General features: G+C 34.9%; 1 protein-coding gene across 6 annotated transcripts in view; it reads right to left on the reverse strand.

The window, feature by feature from the left end:
• LOC124425776 (tyrosine-protein phosphatase 99A) overlaps positions 1–18,232 on the reverse strand; it is a 339,523-nt gene that overhangs the window by 28,595 nt on the left and 292,696 nt on the right. For 5 of the 6 annotated variants that reach the window (XM_046966640.1, XM_046966641.1, XM_046966643.1 and 2 more), the window contains 3 exons: positions 10,666–10,847; positions 1,835–2,022; positions 1,601–1,715 (listed from right to left, as the gene is read on the reverse strand). In XM_046966640.1, the coding sequence (XP_046822596.1) occupies positions 1,601–1,715; positions 1,835–2,022; positions 10,666–10,847 (485 nt within the window). Of the gene's footprint in view, positions 1–1,600; positions 1,716–1,834; positions 2,023–10,665; positions 10,848–14,677; positions 14,827–18,232 lie in introns of those variants that run through there. The other variant, XM_046966644.1, reaches the window with a different exon arrangement.

The following is an 18,232-nucleotide window of genomic DNA, read 5'->3' on the forward strand; positions in this document are numbered from 1 at the left end:
TTATTAACTTATCTTACTATCTCATTTATTACGTTTTCTTTAATTCTCGATGAACGGAATTTACGATTCGAATGTTAAAAATTTTTTATAGAATTCTCTTTGATCTCGCGAATAGAATCAATGATGTCTTCTGATTTTTCGTCGAATGAACAGGGCGCGTGACAATGAGCAGACGTTCATGGCTATTCCGGAGCGTGCCCTCTCACGAGAGAACGAACGTTGACGTAGAACGACGAGTACTCACCGACGAACCCGAGAGAGGAGCAGCTGGAAACCTGCTGCCGAATGGGCCGACAGTAACGTATTTATATGTATTAGGTGCCACGTGACTTTATCTCATCGTGTACTTTCTATCGTAAATAATTACATTTGTCATAACTCGATATCTTTTTTTGATATAACACTTACGTATAGATCTTGTTTCTTTTTTTTTTTTTTTTCTTTCTTTCTTTTACTTCTTATTTCCTTTCTCTTTTTTTCCTCTTTTTCAGTTTTTTTTTTTTTCTCTTTTTTTTCTTTCTTTCCCTTTTTGTTTTCTTTTCTTATTTCTACTGCAAATAACGAAGACATAGATCCAAATTTTGATTTATCGTAATGATGATAAAAATTTGAAAGAATCTCATTCGTATTCGTGTGGACGCCATGATTTTTCTTTGTTCCAAAAATACAAAAGGATCGCCAGCTGTTCCGTCCTGTTTCGTGTACGAAAGAAACCTTACTGTTAAGGTCCTTTAAGGATCAAATTATCTTTTTCTAAAATCGTTAAGATCACGAATGGAAGGAAATTATTTTCATCGTTACGTAGTCGTTCCAAAACTCTTCTTCTCTTCGAACGTCGTGCGTATTGCCTCGAAGCATGTTATAAGTAGGTGAATTTGCCAATAGTGAATTCAACCAATGACGGCTCTCCAGGGTAACACGGTAAGAGGGGGTGAGAAGTAGAAACTACGCGAGGAAGTCCAGGATCGTACTCTTCTATTTTGGTGCCACGATCGTTTTACGTTTATTTAATTAATAATACATAATAATAATAATAATAATACTAATAATAATAATCGTGTATTTATTCGTAAAGATATTGTTAACATCGTAAGAAATATATTTTCAATTTTTATTGATGAGGATCATCATATTATTGATACAATTATGTTCAATTCGTAATACGTATGATTTAACGAAGGATCGAATGAGTTATTTTCTTTTTCCTTCTTTTCTTTTTCTTTTTTTTTCATTTATCGTTACCTTATCTTTCATTCATGATAATTTGTACTTACAATTATTATTTTATCGTTTAAAGCCAAGCCTCGATCAAATATCAAGCCATCTTACGAGAATCTCAAAATCTATCGTTTTTACTTTTTCGATGAAGTTCCAAATTTTGTTGGAAACGCACGGTCGATAAAATCGATTATTATAAACGATACGTATCGTAAATGTAGAAATTTTCTTTAACGTCTGTATATAACGGGATCTTATTTATCGACGATCGATTAAAAAAGACTAGAGAGAAATCTGTTTTATCGGCTGCTCGAGATACTCGGTCGAGATACGAAAATGATAAATACGAGAAATGGTTAAAAGAGATTATTTTCAATCTTACCTCCTTCGTCGGTCATCACAGAAACTGTTGTGGCTGGTCCATGACCCTCCGGATTGAAAACTTGAAGAGATACGAGATACTGCGTGTATATTTCCAAATTATGAATACTGTGATTCTGAAAAATATAAAAATAAATCATATATATTTATATGTGTAAGAAAACTAGAAGTTTTATTTGAGAAGAAAATTGATTTAAAAAAATATGCCAATGTTATATATTGCCCTTCAACTTACGTCTACTGCGGGATCTCGTATGTAGATGTCTTTCATTTCCATATTCGTTTTGTCTCGCGGTCTATATCCAATTCGATATCCAAGAAATTCGCCATGTATAGTGTCACGACTTGGTGGTTTCCATGCCAAATATATAGACGTCGACGACGTGTTGTACGCGCTAGTGATAAGGGGTTTACCTTCGGGAACTGAAAACAGAAGGTGCGATTTTCAAACTTGTGTTACACATACATTCACATCTGGGTTCTATGTATATACATACATACATATATATATATATATATATATATATATATATATATATGTATATGTATATACGTAGCACGTAATCGTTTCGCCGCTTTATCGTATAAGAAAATTTATGGAAATATTCTTGGGTACATTAAAACTTCCGCAGGATGGAGACCGTGCTCATTGGAAGTCTGCATTTTGAAATTTTCCACGGTCGACCATCTGCAAGAATCTCAATCGGATTCTAAGTTTTACCAAGGAATCTTTTTATAAATTTACTGCTTGGAACACTCGAGCTAGTTTCATTGCTGCAAATGGAAGTTTAATGGTCACAACGTTCGAAGCTTCCTCGCTTTTATCGCAACAGTTCTCCTTTCTTTCGCACCAACCGGCGTACGTATACGTAAGTACGTATGTACCGTGGAAAAATCTTTTCGCAATATCGCCAACTTTTTAACAAGTAAATATTTTGCAAACGCTTTACACGAACGTTAACATCAAATCCGTTATATGGCAAAACTTTTTCTTAATTAAGATTTTTGTTCTTGCAGGATGGTTACTAATCAAAATGAAAGAAAAAAAGAAGAGAAAGAAAAGAAAAAAGAAAAAAGAAAAAAGAAAAAAAAAAAAAGAAAGAAAAGAACAAGAAACAAAAAGAAAAGGGAAAGAAAAAGAATGAAAAAAAAGAAGAAGAGTCGTACATTTACGAAAGAAATCCATTTCTTCATAAATTTCTCATAGATCTTTACAAGAAAATTAATCATAAATCTGAATAAGTCGAGGCGTTCTTTTTTCTCTCTTATTTTCTTTTTTTCCTTTTTTTCTTTTTTTCTTTCCATTTTTTTACCTAATCCTAATAAAAAAAAAGAAAAAAAGATCGCACGATATATAATTTTATTTCCGAATGAATTCTAGATGGAACGGAATCTTGCAATTAAGCCGATTAAATTCTGCCATGAGGGAATCCCTGACAATGGGAAGGAGAGAGACAAGGTTTCTATGTTGAGGGAGGAGAGTGAAAAACACCTGCGTAATAATTCTCCTGACGGGATAATGTGTTTCGTGGTCCCTTTTCGCCGAGGACGAAGGCAGAAAGCTCGTTGTCCCCGTCAGAACTCGGGAGCTGTTCGAAATAATTAGCGTCCGCATCACTTCTGAAACTCTCCGTCCTTTCCACACACGAGAGAGACAGAGATAGAGAGACAGAGAGAAAGAGAGAGAGAGAGAGAGAGAGAGAGTAACACGAATCACTTACACATGAGAGAGAGCGAGAGCGAGAGAGAGAGAGGGAGAGTAACACGAATCACTTACACTCTTCCATACGAAGTCTACACACGAGTTGACTAACTCATATTTTGTATGTATATATTGTATGCGTGTATGTGTATATACTTTCATGACCATCGCCAACGCGATGGCAGATGAGAAATTGTTGGAGAAATAATTTCAAGACATTTAATGTGCGCCGTACGTCACTGTGGCCGGAACTGATGCGAAACAACTAACCCACCAGCCGAGGCTTAATGTCCACGAGTAAAGTGTTAATTGTGCGAAAGATCGTCATGAGAGAGAGAGAGAGAGAGAGAGAGAGAGAGATAGAAAGCAAAGTTGACCACGCTAGAATGGTATCGAGTTACACGTTATATACGTCGAACGAAACTTTGTGGCACCCTAATTGACGCAAGTTCTTAATGAATCGTAGAGAAGGTAATGTAGAGAAAGAGAGAAAGAGAGAGAGAGAGAGAGAGAAAGAGAGAGAGAAAAAAACAATAATTTAGATTACTGACGGAGACGTACATTTATAATTTATCAATATATTACAACCTAAATACGTGCCTGTAATTAATACATATAGTTCGTAATTAAAAAGCTATTTCACGATGCGTCCTCTTTCATTTTGACTATACAAATTTCATCCGTGTTATGTTTGAAAATGAAACGAATAAAGAATAAAGGGAAAAGATAGAGAGGAAAAAAAAAACAAGAGAGAGATAAAATAAAAAGGGAAATACGAAAAAAGAAAGTATATATCGGTTTCAAAGAGACACATTAGGAATATTTAAAATTTAAAATTACGTTTCAAATTTTAATTCTCACGAATCAGTATATCGTATCAGTCGATTTATTTTTACGCTCTTTTAAAGATACCTTTTGGTTATCTTTAGGGTATCAAAAAAAAGGATTAGAAAAACAAAAAAAGATAAAGGGAAAAAAAATAATGAAAAAATAAAAGAGAATATATCCTCTATGAGAATTCACGGTTACGAATTCATGGATAAATAATCGTTGAATGAGACACCGAGTTATAACGAGTACGTAGGCTTTGTTAGTATGGTTCAGGTGTTGGCGCGATAAGTAGAAAGTGATAAGTCTTTTAGGCGATTTCCGCTCGCCACTTCGCCGAGCAATTTAGCTCTACGATAAATGTGAGCTACATTTTTTACCGACGTTAAATCTGCGTTAACTTATTATTACCTCGCGGCGCGGCGTCGAGTTTATGACGGTGCCGTTGGATTTTATGCTTTCGTGAGAAATTATCGGACATACAGATTTTTTGCCAAAGAACGGTAAAATGCTTCTAAAGCGAGACGGAGAGAAAGAGAGAGAGAGAGAGAGAGAGAGAGAGAGAGAGAGAGAGAGAAAGAGGGTAGGGGTGGTGTTAGTAACGGGACGGAGCGTACGAGAGGGATATTAGTGCTTGATAAGTGTTTTTCCAATCGTTAAGCTTAAAACATAAATATAATGGATACGTAGCGACCCTTTTGCTGGATGTTCTGTAAAAAAGTAAATATTTCCTTTTTCTGTTTTTTTTTTCTCGAAAATGTAATATTTTCCAAATCGAAAATCCATATAATTTACATATATATATATATATATATATATATATATATTGCGCAACAGAGTACTCCTTTAATAAAATTAAGAATAATTCTGTTATATTAGAAAACGACGAAGCGAAGAAAATGAAAAAAGAACGTTATAATTTTTACGTAATTTTTCGTCATTTAAAATCATTCGAATGCCATTAACTAGATAATATCAATCATGAAAATGGGATATCTTCCTCCGAGATTACTACGATACTCTATTGTAATTTCGCGTAATTGAAACATTGTTCGGTTTATTATTAAAAAATAATTTTCTAATTAATAACGAAACATCGATGTATTGCACTTTTTTTTTTTTTTTTTTAATAAAAAGAAATACGAAAGAAAAATAATACATCATTGATTTTGATTTTTCGTAAAAAACAAAAAAATTGTACAGATTTATGATACCAATAAAAATACTTCCATCTTATTCCCGTCCCCTATTGCCAACTACTCTCAAAGAAAAAAAAAAAGGAGAAAAATATACAGAAAAATAAAACAAAAAAACAAATAAGAACAATATCGAGTATCCTTACATGAAAATCTGTAAGATGATCATAAAATCTCTCTTGGGTATCGGAAACTGAGAACCGATAGATATATATACATATATATATATATATATATGAGTGTGTGTTTGTATATAGACACACGCACACACATACAATACATACACGCGAAAGAAGGTAGCTATTTGTAGTATACTAGAACGCCTCTAATTTTCTAACGGTGCTTTGGCAAAAGGGCGAGAGGGAACTTTAACTCGGATGCCACGTCGACGGGTGGGCCGATGGCTAATTGGTGGCTCGGTTGCGCTATATATTTATGGTGGACAGCCGAACGAGGTCCGTAAACGGGAACGAGAAGCGATATACGCGTATCGAAGCTGGACTAAAGTGGTAGGAGAAGTTTCGTTGGTGCCCTATTGATCCGGGAGCGTGGGCTTTCATTTAAGCCATCGTGAATTCCTGTCCTGTACAACGCACTACTCACATATATATATATATATATATATATATAGATGTATATGTACATATGTATACAAACACGTACGAACATACATATATGTGTATATATATGTATATATACAGATAAATATACATATATATATATATATATATAGTCACACACATTTTCCTATGGACCCAATTTCTCTATTTATCTCCCTTTCTCTCTCTCTCTCTCTCTCTCTCTCTCTCTCTGTGTGTCTCCCTCTTCCTTTCTCTTTCACTCTTGCGGTCTTTAAACCTCTACTTTCTCGTTGCTTCGCACGCAAAGCTGATTTAAAGTAGAATTAGATGAACGAAATAAAATCCAATGTACAAATTAAAACCGAAGGAATTCTATGAGTAATATCTATTGGTATTTAATGATAGATTAGAAATAACGTTTTAATTTTGATCGACGATATTCACGTTATAAATGTATCTATAATGAAAAATAAAGAAAAACGTTGTGTATTTATTTCTACATTTCGATTTCTTGATAAGATATACTTTCTCTCGTCTTATGACATACTCTGATAACTAATCGCAAAGGCACAGCAAGAGAATGTTAAGGTAACCGGTATCGTACCTATGTTCACAAGATGAATGCAAGAGGGAATTGTATGTCTCTTAGTTAGTAACTATCTAAACGCCGAACAAAATGTGATAGTATTAGTAATAGCGATTAATAGTAGTAGTGCTAGTAATAGTAGTTACAACAGTAGATATTGACATTTACAAACAAACATCCTCGTTATACGCGTTTCATTCATTGGACTCTATTTGGATCGAATGATCAAGATAATACACTTTAAAGCTTCATCCTATTTCAGTTCAATGAATTTATTGGATTAATGCTAGTTAGGTATCTAGGGAACAAGATAACCTGATATCAAATAAACTGACGATACTCCTACGATTATCACAAACATATTGAGAATTTACAAATGACTCAATTTCAATTAAGTGTATATATCTTTCCGTCAAATTAATTCACATACGGTACGTTTATTGTATAACAATGAGAACGGAATAAATGAATATTACAAATGATAATTACAAATGTATCAATGTCCATCGATAATTATTCTAATCGTATATCAACCTATACGTGCTATAACGGTTATAAGTTCGCGATGATCGATAATTATTATTCTCGAATTTTGTCTTATTACGAACAATAATCATTTTCTTGTGATTTACTGAATAGCAGATTGATGTGTTTGAGTTTATTCGAACGATAAAGAGAAACACACGCGCACGCATGCACGCATATATATATATATATATATATATATATATATATATACAGAGAACGAACTGGCTTTTTCAGATAGAAACGACACATTTCGGATGACAGTCGGCAGGATGGTATTCAAATTAGTTATTGACACAAGTACACGCAATTCCAGGGCGATACGAGCGCATTTGTTCGCCGATGCGGGTCAGTCTCGATAACTAGATAATTATTCTCGTCTCACGTGGTACCATAATGAACCTACCGCACGTTGTACACGCTCACGTACACGTTCGTGTCCATCCACCTCTCTCTCCCCCACCAATACACAATTCCCTTTAACCCCTTCTACCCCCTTGCTCTATACCATCAGTAGCAGCACTTCGTACACGCATCCTCGATCGCGTTCGCACGTATGCGTGCTTGCGTTCTCGTTTAATAGCTCTGATTCTACATTCCCTTGGATTCGACAATGCACGGGTCTGCTGCATTTCCGCGTCCCAATTCGCGAGAAACGCTAAAAACGAGCCCCTGATTGTGAGTTTAGAGCGACTATTACGTTAGCCGCGTTCACGTTCCTAGATTTACAGTGTCATCAAAAGTGTCGTCAAAATGTGACGAGAGCGAGCGAGAACATCGTTCTACGCATAAAGCTTTGCCCGATGACTCGTCCTCTCTCTCTCTCTCTCTCTCTCTCTCTTTCTATTACATTCATTCTCTCTTTTTCTATCCTTCCTCTTTCTTTCTATCTTTTCTAAAGTATGCATTAGTCGAATGGAAAAGTATGTGAAAATTGACGAAATCAGTGCTGCGGAAAATTGAAGACCTGTAAAATCGCTCCATCTACGAGAATATCTTTGTTCAATATACGAGAGATTACTATATAACGTGTATATATATTTTTTTTTTTATATATATATATTGTATATATAGATATATTATATGTATATATCAAATATACATATACGTACAACTCTCAGAGTACGCATTAAATCCTCGTCCAGAGTTTTCCACTTCGTCGGTTCCGGATAACGCGATGGTAATGTCCGATATACGAACACGACTCTGCATCGTCTCTTTCTTTTTTATTACTCGTTAAGCTTCCTCGTTAAGCGGACAAGAAATGTACTATTCGCCCGAGTTATTATCGATTGGATATAAGTACGATTAATTGATCGATAAACCGATAAATCCTATGTAGGATATATCATTTTTTTTTTTTATAAATAAATCTTATTTAAGGAATTATATAAGAATTATTCGATTTTTCTTTTCTTTTTTTCTGATTTCAAGGTTGATCGTAGAACCTATTTGTTGCACGTGCATTTCTCTTTCTCTCTCTCTCTTTTTCTCTATTTCTCTATTTCTTTTTCTATCGTTTAAGTCACACGAAACACGCCGTCAAGAACTAATAGACGCCGTTGTCGTCGTCGTCGTCGTCGTCGTTCCTTCTCATCTCATCTCTAAGCTGAGTTGTATGGATCTACGCCAAACTTCTTGCAAGCCACCATTTCTTCTTGCGATCAGGCTGGAACGGATGGCGCGCCGTTACAGCGATAAAACGGAAATTACGCTTCTTCTGTGTTACCCCTCCCTTCTATCCTTCGAAAGAGATCGCGAAAGAGAGAGAGAGAGAGAGAGAGAGAGAGAGAGAGAGTTAGAAAAAGAGAAAAAAATTCACGTTTTGTTATATTTTCTCGAGCATGAGAGATATAAAAAAATCACTTCGTTGAACATCGAAAAAAGATGGGAAAAAAAAGGAAGAAATTCAAATTTTATCATTAAGCTACTATTGAAGCCGCTCCCAGTATTAGAATATTTTCAAGCACAAAAGGGAGAAAGGAGATGGAGAAATAAAGAACGAAAACAAAAAAAAAAAGAAAAAAAAAGAAAGAAAAAAGATAAGTAGGGAAGAAAAAGGAAAAAAGAAAAATGATATAAAATAAAAGAAGAAAGATTGAACACGAAAGTAATAAATAAATGTAATTAAATTCTTTGGATTCCCCCGGTATCTTCTACTTTTTCCTTCTCTTTCTCTTTTTCTAAATATAACGCCATAGTACTGGGTCAAGTATTAAAGAGCTCGAATCTTTGTGCTAAAGAGAAGGACGAACCACCATGAGCATTAATTAAAAGCAACGAGGGCTTTTCGATCGGACGATAAATCTCGGTCGAGCTGCTACCACAACCGTCGTCCTTCTCTTTCTTCAAGCCCATTTCAAAGTCCTCTTCCTTCTCTTCCTTTTCCTTCTTCTTTTCCTTCCTATTTCTCCTGTACCTCTTTTCCTCTTACTCCTCTTTCAATTCTTCCAGTCTACTCTACGAACTCTTTCCTTCTAATTCCAGTCGCGCGGAATTGCCTCTTCGTGCACGACCAAGCCGCTAATTGTCCTAGCCCACGATCGGTACACGGAGAATTTAGGTCGAGCAAGAGTTTGGGGTAGGATAGAGTATAGGGTAAAGGTGGGATGAGGTGGGGTTAGGATAGTGTTGGGGGAAAAGGGTAGGTTAGTGCTCACGTACGTTACGAAGGCGCCCAGAGAACTGGCAAACTTTGTCGGCCATAGGAACGAAGTGTACAGGAGTATACAGGTGGATGTCGTTGAATCCTTGCTGCGTTTACAGAATTTATAGGGCTAGCGCGTACGACGGCTCAACCTATTTTCTCTCTTTCTCTTATGCTATTCCCTCCATCTCTCGTAGGGAGTGTGAGACTAAAACGTCAAGTGGAAGAAAGAAAGAAGAGAAATAGAGAGAGAGAGAGAGAGAGAGAGAGAGAGAGAGAGAGAGAGAGAGAGAGTGAGAGAGAGAATAAAGGGTGAAAACGTTGAGAATGTATGAGAATAAGTGAGAAAGAAAATTGCACACACCACTCTTACGTCTCACTGCAATTAGTGCCTCTTTAGTCACGGGCACTGCCAACAACCTGGCTTGTGCACGAGAGCGAGCGCGCGCGAACCTGAAGGGCCGACCAGACTAACTACTTTCAACATTCTTCTTTTTCTTCTTCTTTTTCTTCTTCTTCTTCTTCGACTACTCCTCCTTCTCCTTCTCACACTCTCTCTCTCTCTCTCTCTCTCTCTTTCTCTTTCTCTTTCTCTTTTTCTTTTATTCTCACGTCTCTCCAGGCTCAAACCCGTTTACTTTACGCTACTAATGACCGAAGAGCGTGAGTCATTTAATCCTTCTGCGAGGGAGGATTTGCGGAGTCATTGCGCACCTGCTCACAGTCTCTATAATGTGAAATTCGTTTTTGGTACAACCATCTCTCTCTCTCTCTCTCTCTCTTTCAATTCTTTTCTCTTTGTTTATCTCCATCTCTTTCTTTTTATTTTTCGTATTATTTGTCATTTGTAAACGATGAAAACGATTGATCAACGATTCGAGAAAAAAGAATGAAAGAAAGAAAGAAAGAAAAAAATGAAAGAAATAAAAGGAATTGACGAGGGACGAGGAATTCTTTGATAAAGAACATAAAAGCAATTATGATCGAACAAAAAGACGTACTCTCTCTCAAGGTGATGATGTAGTAGGATGCTTGACTCGCCTTGCTACGGCCCATCGCGTTTACTGCCGCCACGCGAAAGCTATAGACCGTGAATGGTGTTAAATTCTCAATCGTGTAAACTGTTGCGCTTGTTGGTGTCACTATTTCTTTCATTGCGTCCCAGGAACCATCCTCGTTGACCCTGTGAAACAAAAAAGAAAAAGATGAAGAAGATAAATCTATTGATTAGATATATATATATTAGGAAATTAGAAAGTGTTTTGCTACAATGTTGTAACAAAAATTATTTTACATCAATACTTATTTGATATATATGCATAAAAATTTAAATATTGATATATATATATATATATATATAGAGAGAGAGAGCTAGAAATTAATGGAAACGAAATTGTACGTTCGATCGATATTATCTCACGAGTTTAACGGATATCTAATCGGGGCTATAAACGTGAAATGTTAATTTGATTTGACGGTTCCCTGGATCGATGTTTCATATCGACGCACGCGCTTCTCGTGAGATAATAATCAACGTTTATCGTTTGCTCTAAATATATAACATCGAGCGCTAGTTGACCTCGGTATCTACCATACCTACTATCCATCGAGTTTCTGTTTACGTTTACGCCAACTGTTAAACCAAATGAACATTGTAGATATGTATTCATGCATGTAATATGTAAGTATATATATATATATATATATATATATATATATATATATTTGTTAGAATAGATTTAGAAAACGATAAATATCTTTCACACTTTACCATTTATATATATATATATATATAGAGGTATATTCGTTCATATACTAGTTTCTTAAGAGATAAAGCAACATACATTTAACAATGTTTGTGTAAACATCATTAAAAGTTACTCGTTAATTATATATTTTTTCCTCTTTGAAATGTCAATTGAACGACAAAAAGTAGAGAGAAATTGCTTACACGTGTTATACCTGTCTTTTTAGATATATGTTTCCCCGTCGATTAGAGTGCTATCCAACAAGAAAGTTTACTCTTGGACTTAGAATTAGTGTGAAGTATCATACGTAATATATACAGACACATACATATATATATATATATATGTATGTATGTATGTATGTATGTATGTATGTATGTACGAGAAGGTTTCGATCGTTTGAAACAAAACGGAGGTTCTAACGGCAGGCGTAGAATAATTAGCGGTCGAAGAGCCAACATGGCGCAGCGACGGATTTTACCGTCTTCCGATTCGTACTCCCACGTTTTGTCCTAATTAATATAGGTTATTAATCGCCAAGCGATCTGTTACGGAAAGTTTCTGCGCAGCTGCGGTTCAGATAATTGCCGCAGTTTGCGTCTGATGGTAGTGGTGTTGGTGGTGTTGGTGGTGATGGTGGTGATGGTGATGGTGGTGATGGTGGTAGTATTAGTAAAGAGAAAGAGAATCGAGAGGGATGAGAAAATGACTAGCAATGTTGGTAGGATAAAGGGGAAGATAGTTGATTCACCCTTTAGCATCGCACGTATGTTATTTGTATTTTATGTACTTACTATCAGATAATTTCTAGGATTTCAAAATTAATGTAAAAACTTCATTGGAAACGTACAGATTATAAATCGTTCCTTTCTATAATTATTATCATTGTTAGAATAATCCCTCGGTTATCGTTTCTGATAAAACGTAAAACTATTATCTGTGTTTGTATCAGTTTGAATAAAAAAAAAAAGCAAAAAAAGAAAGAAGAAGAAGAAGAAAATAAATAAAAATATAAATCTTATACGTAAAAACGTATAACTCATACGAATCTTCGTTTTCTTATTATTTCGATTTTCTTGAAATCGTATTCTACAGCAGGTATACCTGAATTATGATAAAACCTGTATAGTTGGCATTTTCTCTCTCTGATCGTAAAATAAACTTCGGGAGATAGATGTTCTCGTCGATACGAGAATTTCGTCGAAATTTTAAACCATCGACGAGGAGAGAACGTTGATGTAAATGGGAGTGCGAGTTGATGGGTCGATTTTAGAGGAGAGTAAGAGATAAATAAATATATATATATATATATATATATATATATATATATACAGACAGATATATAGAAAGAGAGAGAGAGAGAGAGAGAGAGAGAGAGAGAGAGAGAAATGAGAGAAAGAGACGGTAAATGCTGTGCGTTGCACGCGTCTCGAGGGAGAACGAGGGTATAAAAAACGAAGTCGTGACTCGATTCCAATTAACCCGAAAAATTCGGTGCCTCTGGCAACAAGCAGCATTTCGAGAGATGCGAGATGCGAGATCGTTGCTTGTTGCTTGCTCGACGGTAACGTCTATTTGCTTATCGCTTCGTCGACTGCCTTCTACCGATTTCGTTTCTATTTTTCTATTTTCCTTTTCTTTCTCTTTCTCTCTCTCTCTCTCTCTTTTTCTTTCTGTTTCTTCTTTTTTCAATTTTTTTCTTTTTCTTTTTTTTTTTTATTATTTTTCATGAAACTAATTTGACCTCTAAACAAAAACAAAAAAGAAAGGAAGAAAAAATTGATAGATAGATAGGTAGAGAGAGAGAGAGAGAGAGAGAGAGAGAGAGAGAGAGAGAGAGAGAGAGAGAGAGAGAGAGAGAGAGAGAGAGAGAGAAATAATAGGAAGTATAATTGTATAATAATATAGAGGTAATAATTACATCTTTTATTGTAAATCTATCGAATCTTCGACGTATAATTATTAACAGTTAATTTTTTAATGCATTCACAAAATTTGCATAATAGTCGATATTAATGAAAATGTTTAATAGGATAAGATAAGAAGTACAGAGTGGAATAATTATCGATAGTTTCTTATTAAGGAAGAAAGGACAGGAAAATGCAGTGACTTTTACACGTCGATCGAAAGTTTCTAAAGTGCTCGTTTTGCAATAAGAGATAAAGAAGGAGGAGAAGGAGGAAAGACAGAGAGAGAGAGAGAGAGAGAGAGAGAGAGAGAGAGAGAAAGAGAGAGAGAGAGAGAGAGATAAATAGGAAAAAGTGTTGGTCAGAAAGAGAAAAAGAGATAGAAAGGATTCTTGCTTTTGGAACGAATGCTCTTTTGAGAGTACATGAAATTTCCGTCTACGAAAATTTACATCGCAAAGTGGACCTTCTTTCTCATACTTTCTTTCTTTCTTTCTTTCTTTCTTTCTTTCTTTATCTACAATATCGCCTTTCCTTTTTCCACTTCGATAAACTGAACAAAGGTAACGAGCAATTCTTCTTCTTTCGTCAATGGAATGTAACTATAGAAAAGAGAAAATATCGTTAACTATGTAATGTGAATGTAGATATTTCGAGAATAATTTCATAGACATTACGACTAAGTCATTAATAAACTATTTCCTTCTTATTGTTAATACCCTCATAAATTTGTTTTCATCATGATGTTCGAAATATTCAGAATGACATTGTTTATGGATTCCGGATACGATAATGAAAAGTACGGGGTATATAAAATTCATATCTTCAAGCTAGACAATAATAAGGAGGACAATACTCATGCGATCGTTGTCATAGAGATGACATATCAATGAAGCTTGACTATAGTACCGACGAAATGCGAAATTATGAGATTCATATTACGAGATGGTATTAAAGCTATAATTGTCGGTATTGATAAGCGAAATAATGTTATTCGTTTGAATTGAGAAAACAACAATAAAAAAGAAAGAAAAGGAGAAAAATGAAAAATATAGAAAAGGAGAACGAAGTGGAAGAAGTAGTTCTTCTTCAAAAAAAAAAAAAGAAAAAAAAAAAGAAAAAAAGAACAAATTACAACTTCCACGAGGATTTTTACTTGTTCAATTTTATTATATAATAAACTTATCTGTAATAATATCGTGAAAGGTCTTTTCTGGTCTTTCTCTCTCTCTCTCTCTCTCTTTTCCTTACTCTTGCTTCTAGTAGGATGAACTGTGAAATGTTATTAAACCGCTAAAATATATAACCCGAGTAGTGAGAGTTCGAAACAAAATTCGATACACCGAAAGTTTGAGTACCGTGTTACAGGCTGTTTTTCATCGTTGATATACGCCGTATAAATACGAAGCCCAGCTAGGGGGCAATGGCGTTCTCTACACGGAAACACATCGCCAGAGATATGGCATTTTTTCCTCGACGAATTGTGTGACGTTGGCACAACGAACGAACGAACGAATGAACGAACGAACGAACGAACGAACGAACGAACGAACGAACGAACGAACGTACGTACATACGTACAAACGGGTTTGTAAAGAGAGAGAGAGAGAGAGAGAGAGAGAGAGAGAAAGAAAAGAGTGAACTAGAGTAGAGAAAATTCACACGCGATCACGAGCCGCGACTTGGTTACATGTGCGTGTAAACGTGCGATACGTTGAACTATGTTTAACGAGGAAATTACGTTACACGTGATATCGCTTGCAGAGAACACCATCTAGTGTGTTAGGTGTGCTACATTTAATGTGCGTCGCGAAATTAATTATGTTATAAGCGGTTTAATGGGAATTCAGTTATCTCTTTGATTGGTCCTTTCCGTTATATCGTCTTTCTCCTTTACGTATATCCCCCATTTCTTATCTATACGAGGACTATTATAACGTGTACATACAGACGTATCAACACATATACCTATAGTTTCTCTCTCTCTCTCTCTCTCTCTCTTTCTCTTAATGGTAAATGTTTGATAGTTTAATAGTTCGATAACACGTGTATATCGATTCCGATGCAATGGCGAAAGTGAAATTGTATACATTAATATGTATCTCTTGTGAGCCCGAGATAGAAAGAGAGACAGAGAGAGAAAGAGAGAGAGAAAGAGAGAGAGAGAGAGAGAGAGAGAGAGAGAGAGGAAAGCAGAGATTAAATTGGTAGAAATTTCGTTTCCGAGAAAATTTCTCCTTTCTTCAAATAATCGAACTAATATTCTTAATCAGTTTGAACACTCGTATAGCCATAATGGTTACAACAACGTTTATATATTAAATGCTTTGAACCAAATCTTTTGATTATCATTTACATTTATTACTTGCATTATTACTATTATCATATCAAGGAATATATACAAATATTGTATTATTCTATTAGATATCGAATTAGAATATGTATCAGGTATTTAAAAATAATTAATGTTAACTAAATTATTAACTAAACGGCTTCACCGTTTTATATGCTTTCTCTATAGTGTGGAGCTTTTTTTCTTTAAGGAAAAAAAAAAAAAATAGAAAAAGAAAGAAGAAAGAAGCAAAGAAAAAAGATAAGAGATAAAGAAAAAAAAAAGAAAAGAAAAAAAGAAAAAGAAATAGAAAAGAGAAAAAAGTAATTAAATAAAAGAACACCTACGAAAATTTATGCAATCAGCAAAGAAAGGGTCTCCTCTACTAGAAAACTCTTTTAACGATTTTTATACTTCACCATCGTCCATCCATCCTTGCCCGCTTCGATGCACTAACCGCGTCACGTAATTTATAGTCAGGAAGGTTGATGAAACGCGATCACCTGATGCAGTTTTTGAAACTAAGACAATCTTTCCTTGTCCGTATTTCTCTCTCTCTCTCTCTCTCTCTCTCATCCTCTTACTCGTCTAGATAAAATAACATCGGCTTGCTGTATCTCGTCATTCGATGTAACACTTTAAACGATCTCCATCGTCGATACGTTTTTTTTTTTATAAAACGAAGAAGAAGATGCATTTTATTACGATCGACAAACATTTCGTTCTTCTCTCTCTCTCTCTCTCTCTCTTTATTTTCAACATAATATCTGCATAAAAACGATAAAGCCGATGTTAGAGATATTAAAAATTACCTTTATAAAAGGAGCCAAGAATAAAAATATAATAGAAAGATAAGAATCGATTTGAAAGATCGAATTTGAAAATCTTAAGCTGTCGTTCGTGATTCATTTCACTTTTTCATTCATACCGATTAATATTATTATCTTGCGTACAATTGATATTATTCTCTTGGAAGATCGTCATAAGTTTTATAGTTCATTTAGTTAAATTTTCTCTTGAATTTCATATGAACATGACGAAAGTCAATGACAACGATGTTCTTCTGTACGTAGCTTTTATCGTCTCTTGTGAATTATACACGATAGATGATAACGAAGATTTGTAAAGCTCTTGATATCTACAGTTATATATATATATATATATATATATATATATATATATATATATGTAAAATGTATACTAGAGTGTGTGTGTGTGCGTGTGTGTACGAGAGAGAGAGAGAGAAAGAGAGATAATCCATCTAGACCACGTCGACCGCGATCGTCGTAATTATTTATGCCAGCTTGGAATAGTAAATTGGGCTAAATTATCGGTACACAGAGCGTACGTATCAGGCCATGTTCCTCGAGCTACCGGGACGAGATTAGCAGAACGTCAGTGTCCGATAGTGCCATTCTGATTGAGACCGACCACTGACTCCATTTTGGCTTTATCTTCCTCGGACGGCTATTTCCGGAAGATGAATTGGACTTTTCAAGGTATACAATACATCGAGATATATACTGTAACGATTCGAGATCTCATGAGTCTTCGATCTTCTTTTTTTATTTATCATTTAGCTTCTTTCCTTTTTTTTGTATTTTTCTTTTGTTTTTATTTTTGTTCTTTTTTTTTTCTTTTGTTTATATTCACTTTTCTTCCTATCATCGATTAATAATTGTTATAAGGGATTAAAAATATTAAGTAAGTATATATATATATATATATGTATATTATTGATAATGAATTAATAGAGATTATGCAGAATGCACTGTCTGATAATCCTATGTTCCTATGTTCCTTCGATAAATACAAGGCATAATCGATACTTCCTACTATATATGTCATAATACCGACTTAACAGGTACTTTGCTAATAGCTTTGTTAGCTACTACTATTACTACTACTATTAATGCTACTATTACTAACTTAATGTATACGCCAGCAACGTACCTTCCTGATTTATTCCACTTTCTCTCTCTCTCTCTCTCTCTCTCTCTCTCTCTCTCTCTTTCTCGCTCGCTCTCTCTCTCTCTCTTCTCGTTCTGCCGTACGAATTTAACGGAAAAGTTAGAACGACATCGCATTTTCGGTCGAACAAAGGGCCGAACTTTCGTTTCAATCCGCTTGTCGGGCTAATTCGATCTATAGGAAAACTTTATTTCGCGACGAAGGTAAAATCCAAGCTGGGCCCTTCCTAGATACATACATAGTTAGATAGGTCGGTACGAGAAAAGTGACTTCCCCTTTTCTCGCTATCGTTCTTCGTTTGGAAGATTTTAAAACGTTCTCCCAAAGAAAGAGAGAGAAAGAGGAGTTAGGAGAGACTATTGCCAAATCGAATATCGATCTTACGTATATGTACGTTGAGTTTTCAAGGAAAAACGTTGAGACATTTTCTGAAAGTACCATCGTACAATATCTCAGGATTAAAAGCAATGTCCTAATGTAAACGTAATTTTTATTTTCATCGCACTATATCCTACAATAAAGAAATACGAAACGAATATATCCAAGTTAAATTTTATTACATTGTTCAATATAAATTTTGTAAAGAAAAAAAAAAAAAAAAAGCAAAAGG

This window comes from Vespa crabro, chromosome 7 (assembly GCF_910589235.1).
Source record: "Vespa crabro chromosome 7, iyVesCrab1.2, whole genome shotgun sequence".
In the NCBI taxonomy this organism is placed as follows: domain Eukaryota; kingdom Metazoa; phylum Arthropoda; class Insecta; order Hymenoptera; family Vespidae; genus Vespa; species Vespa crabro.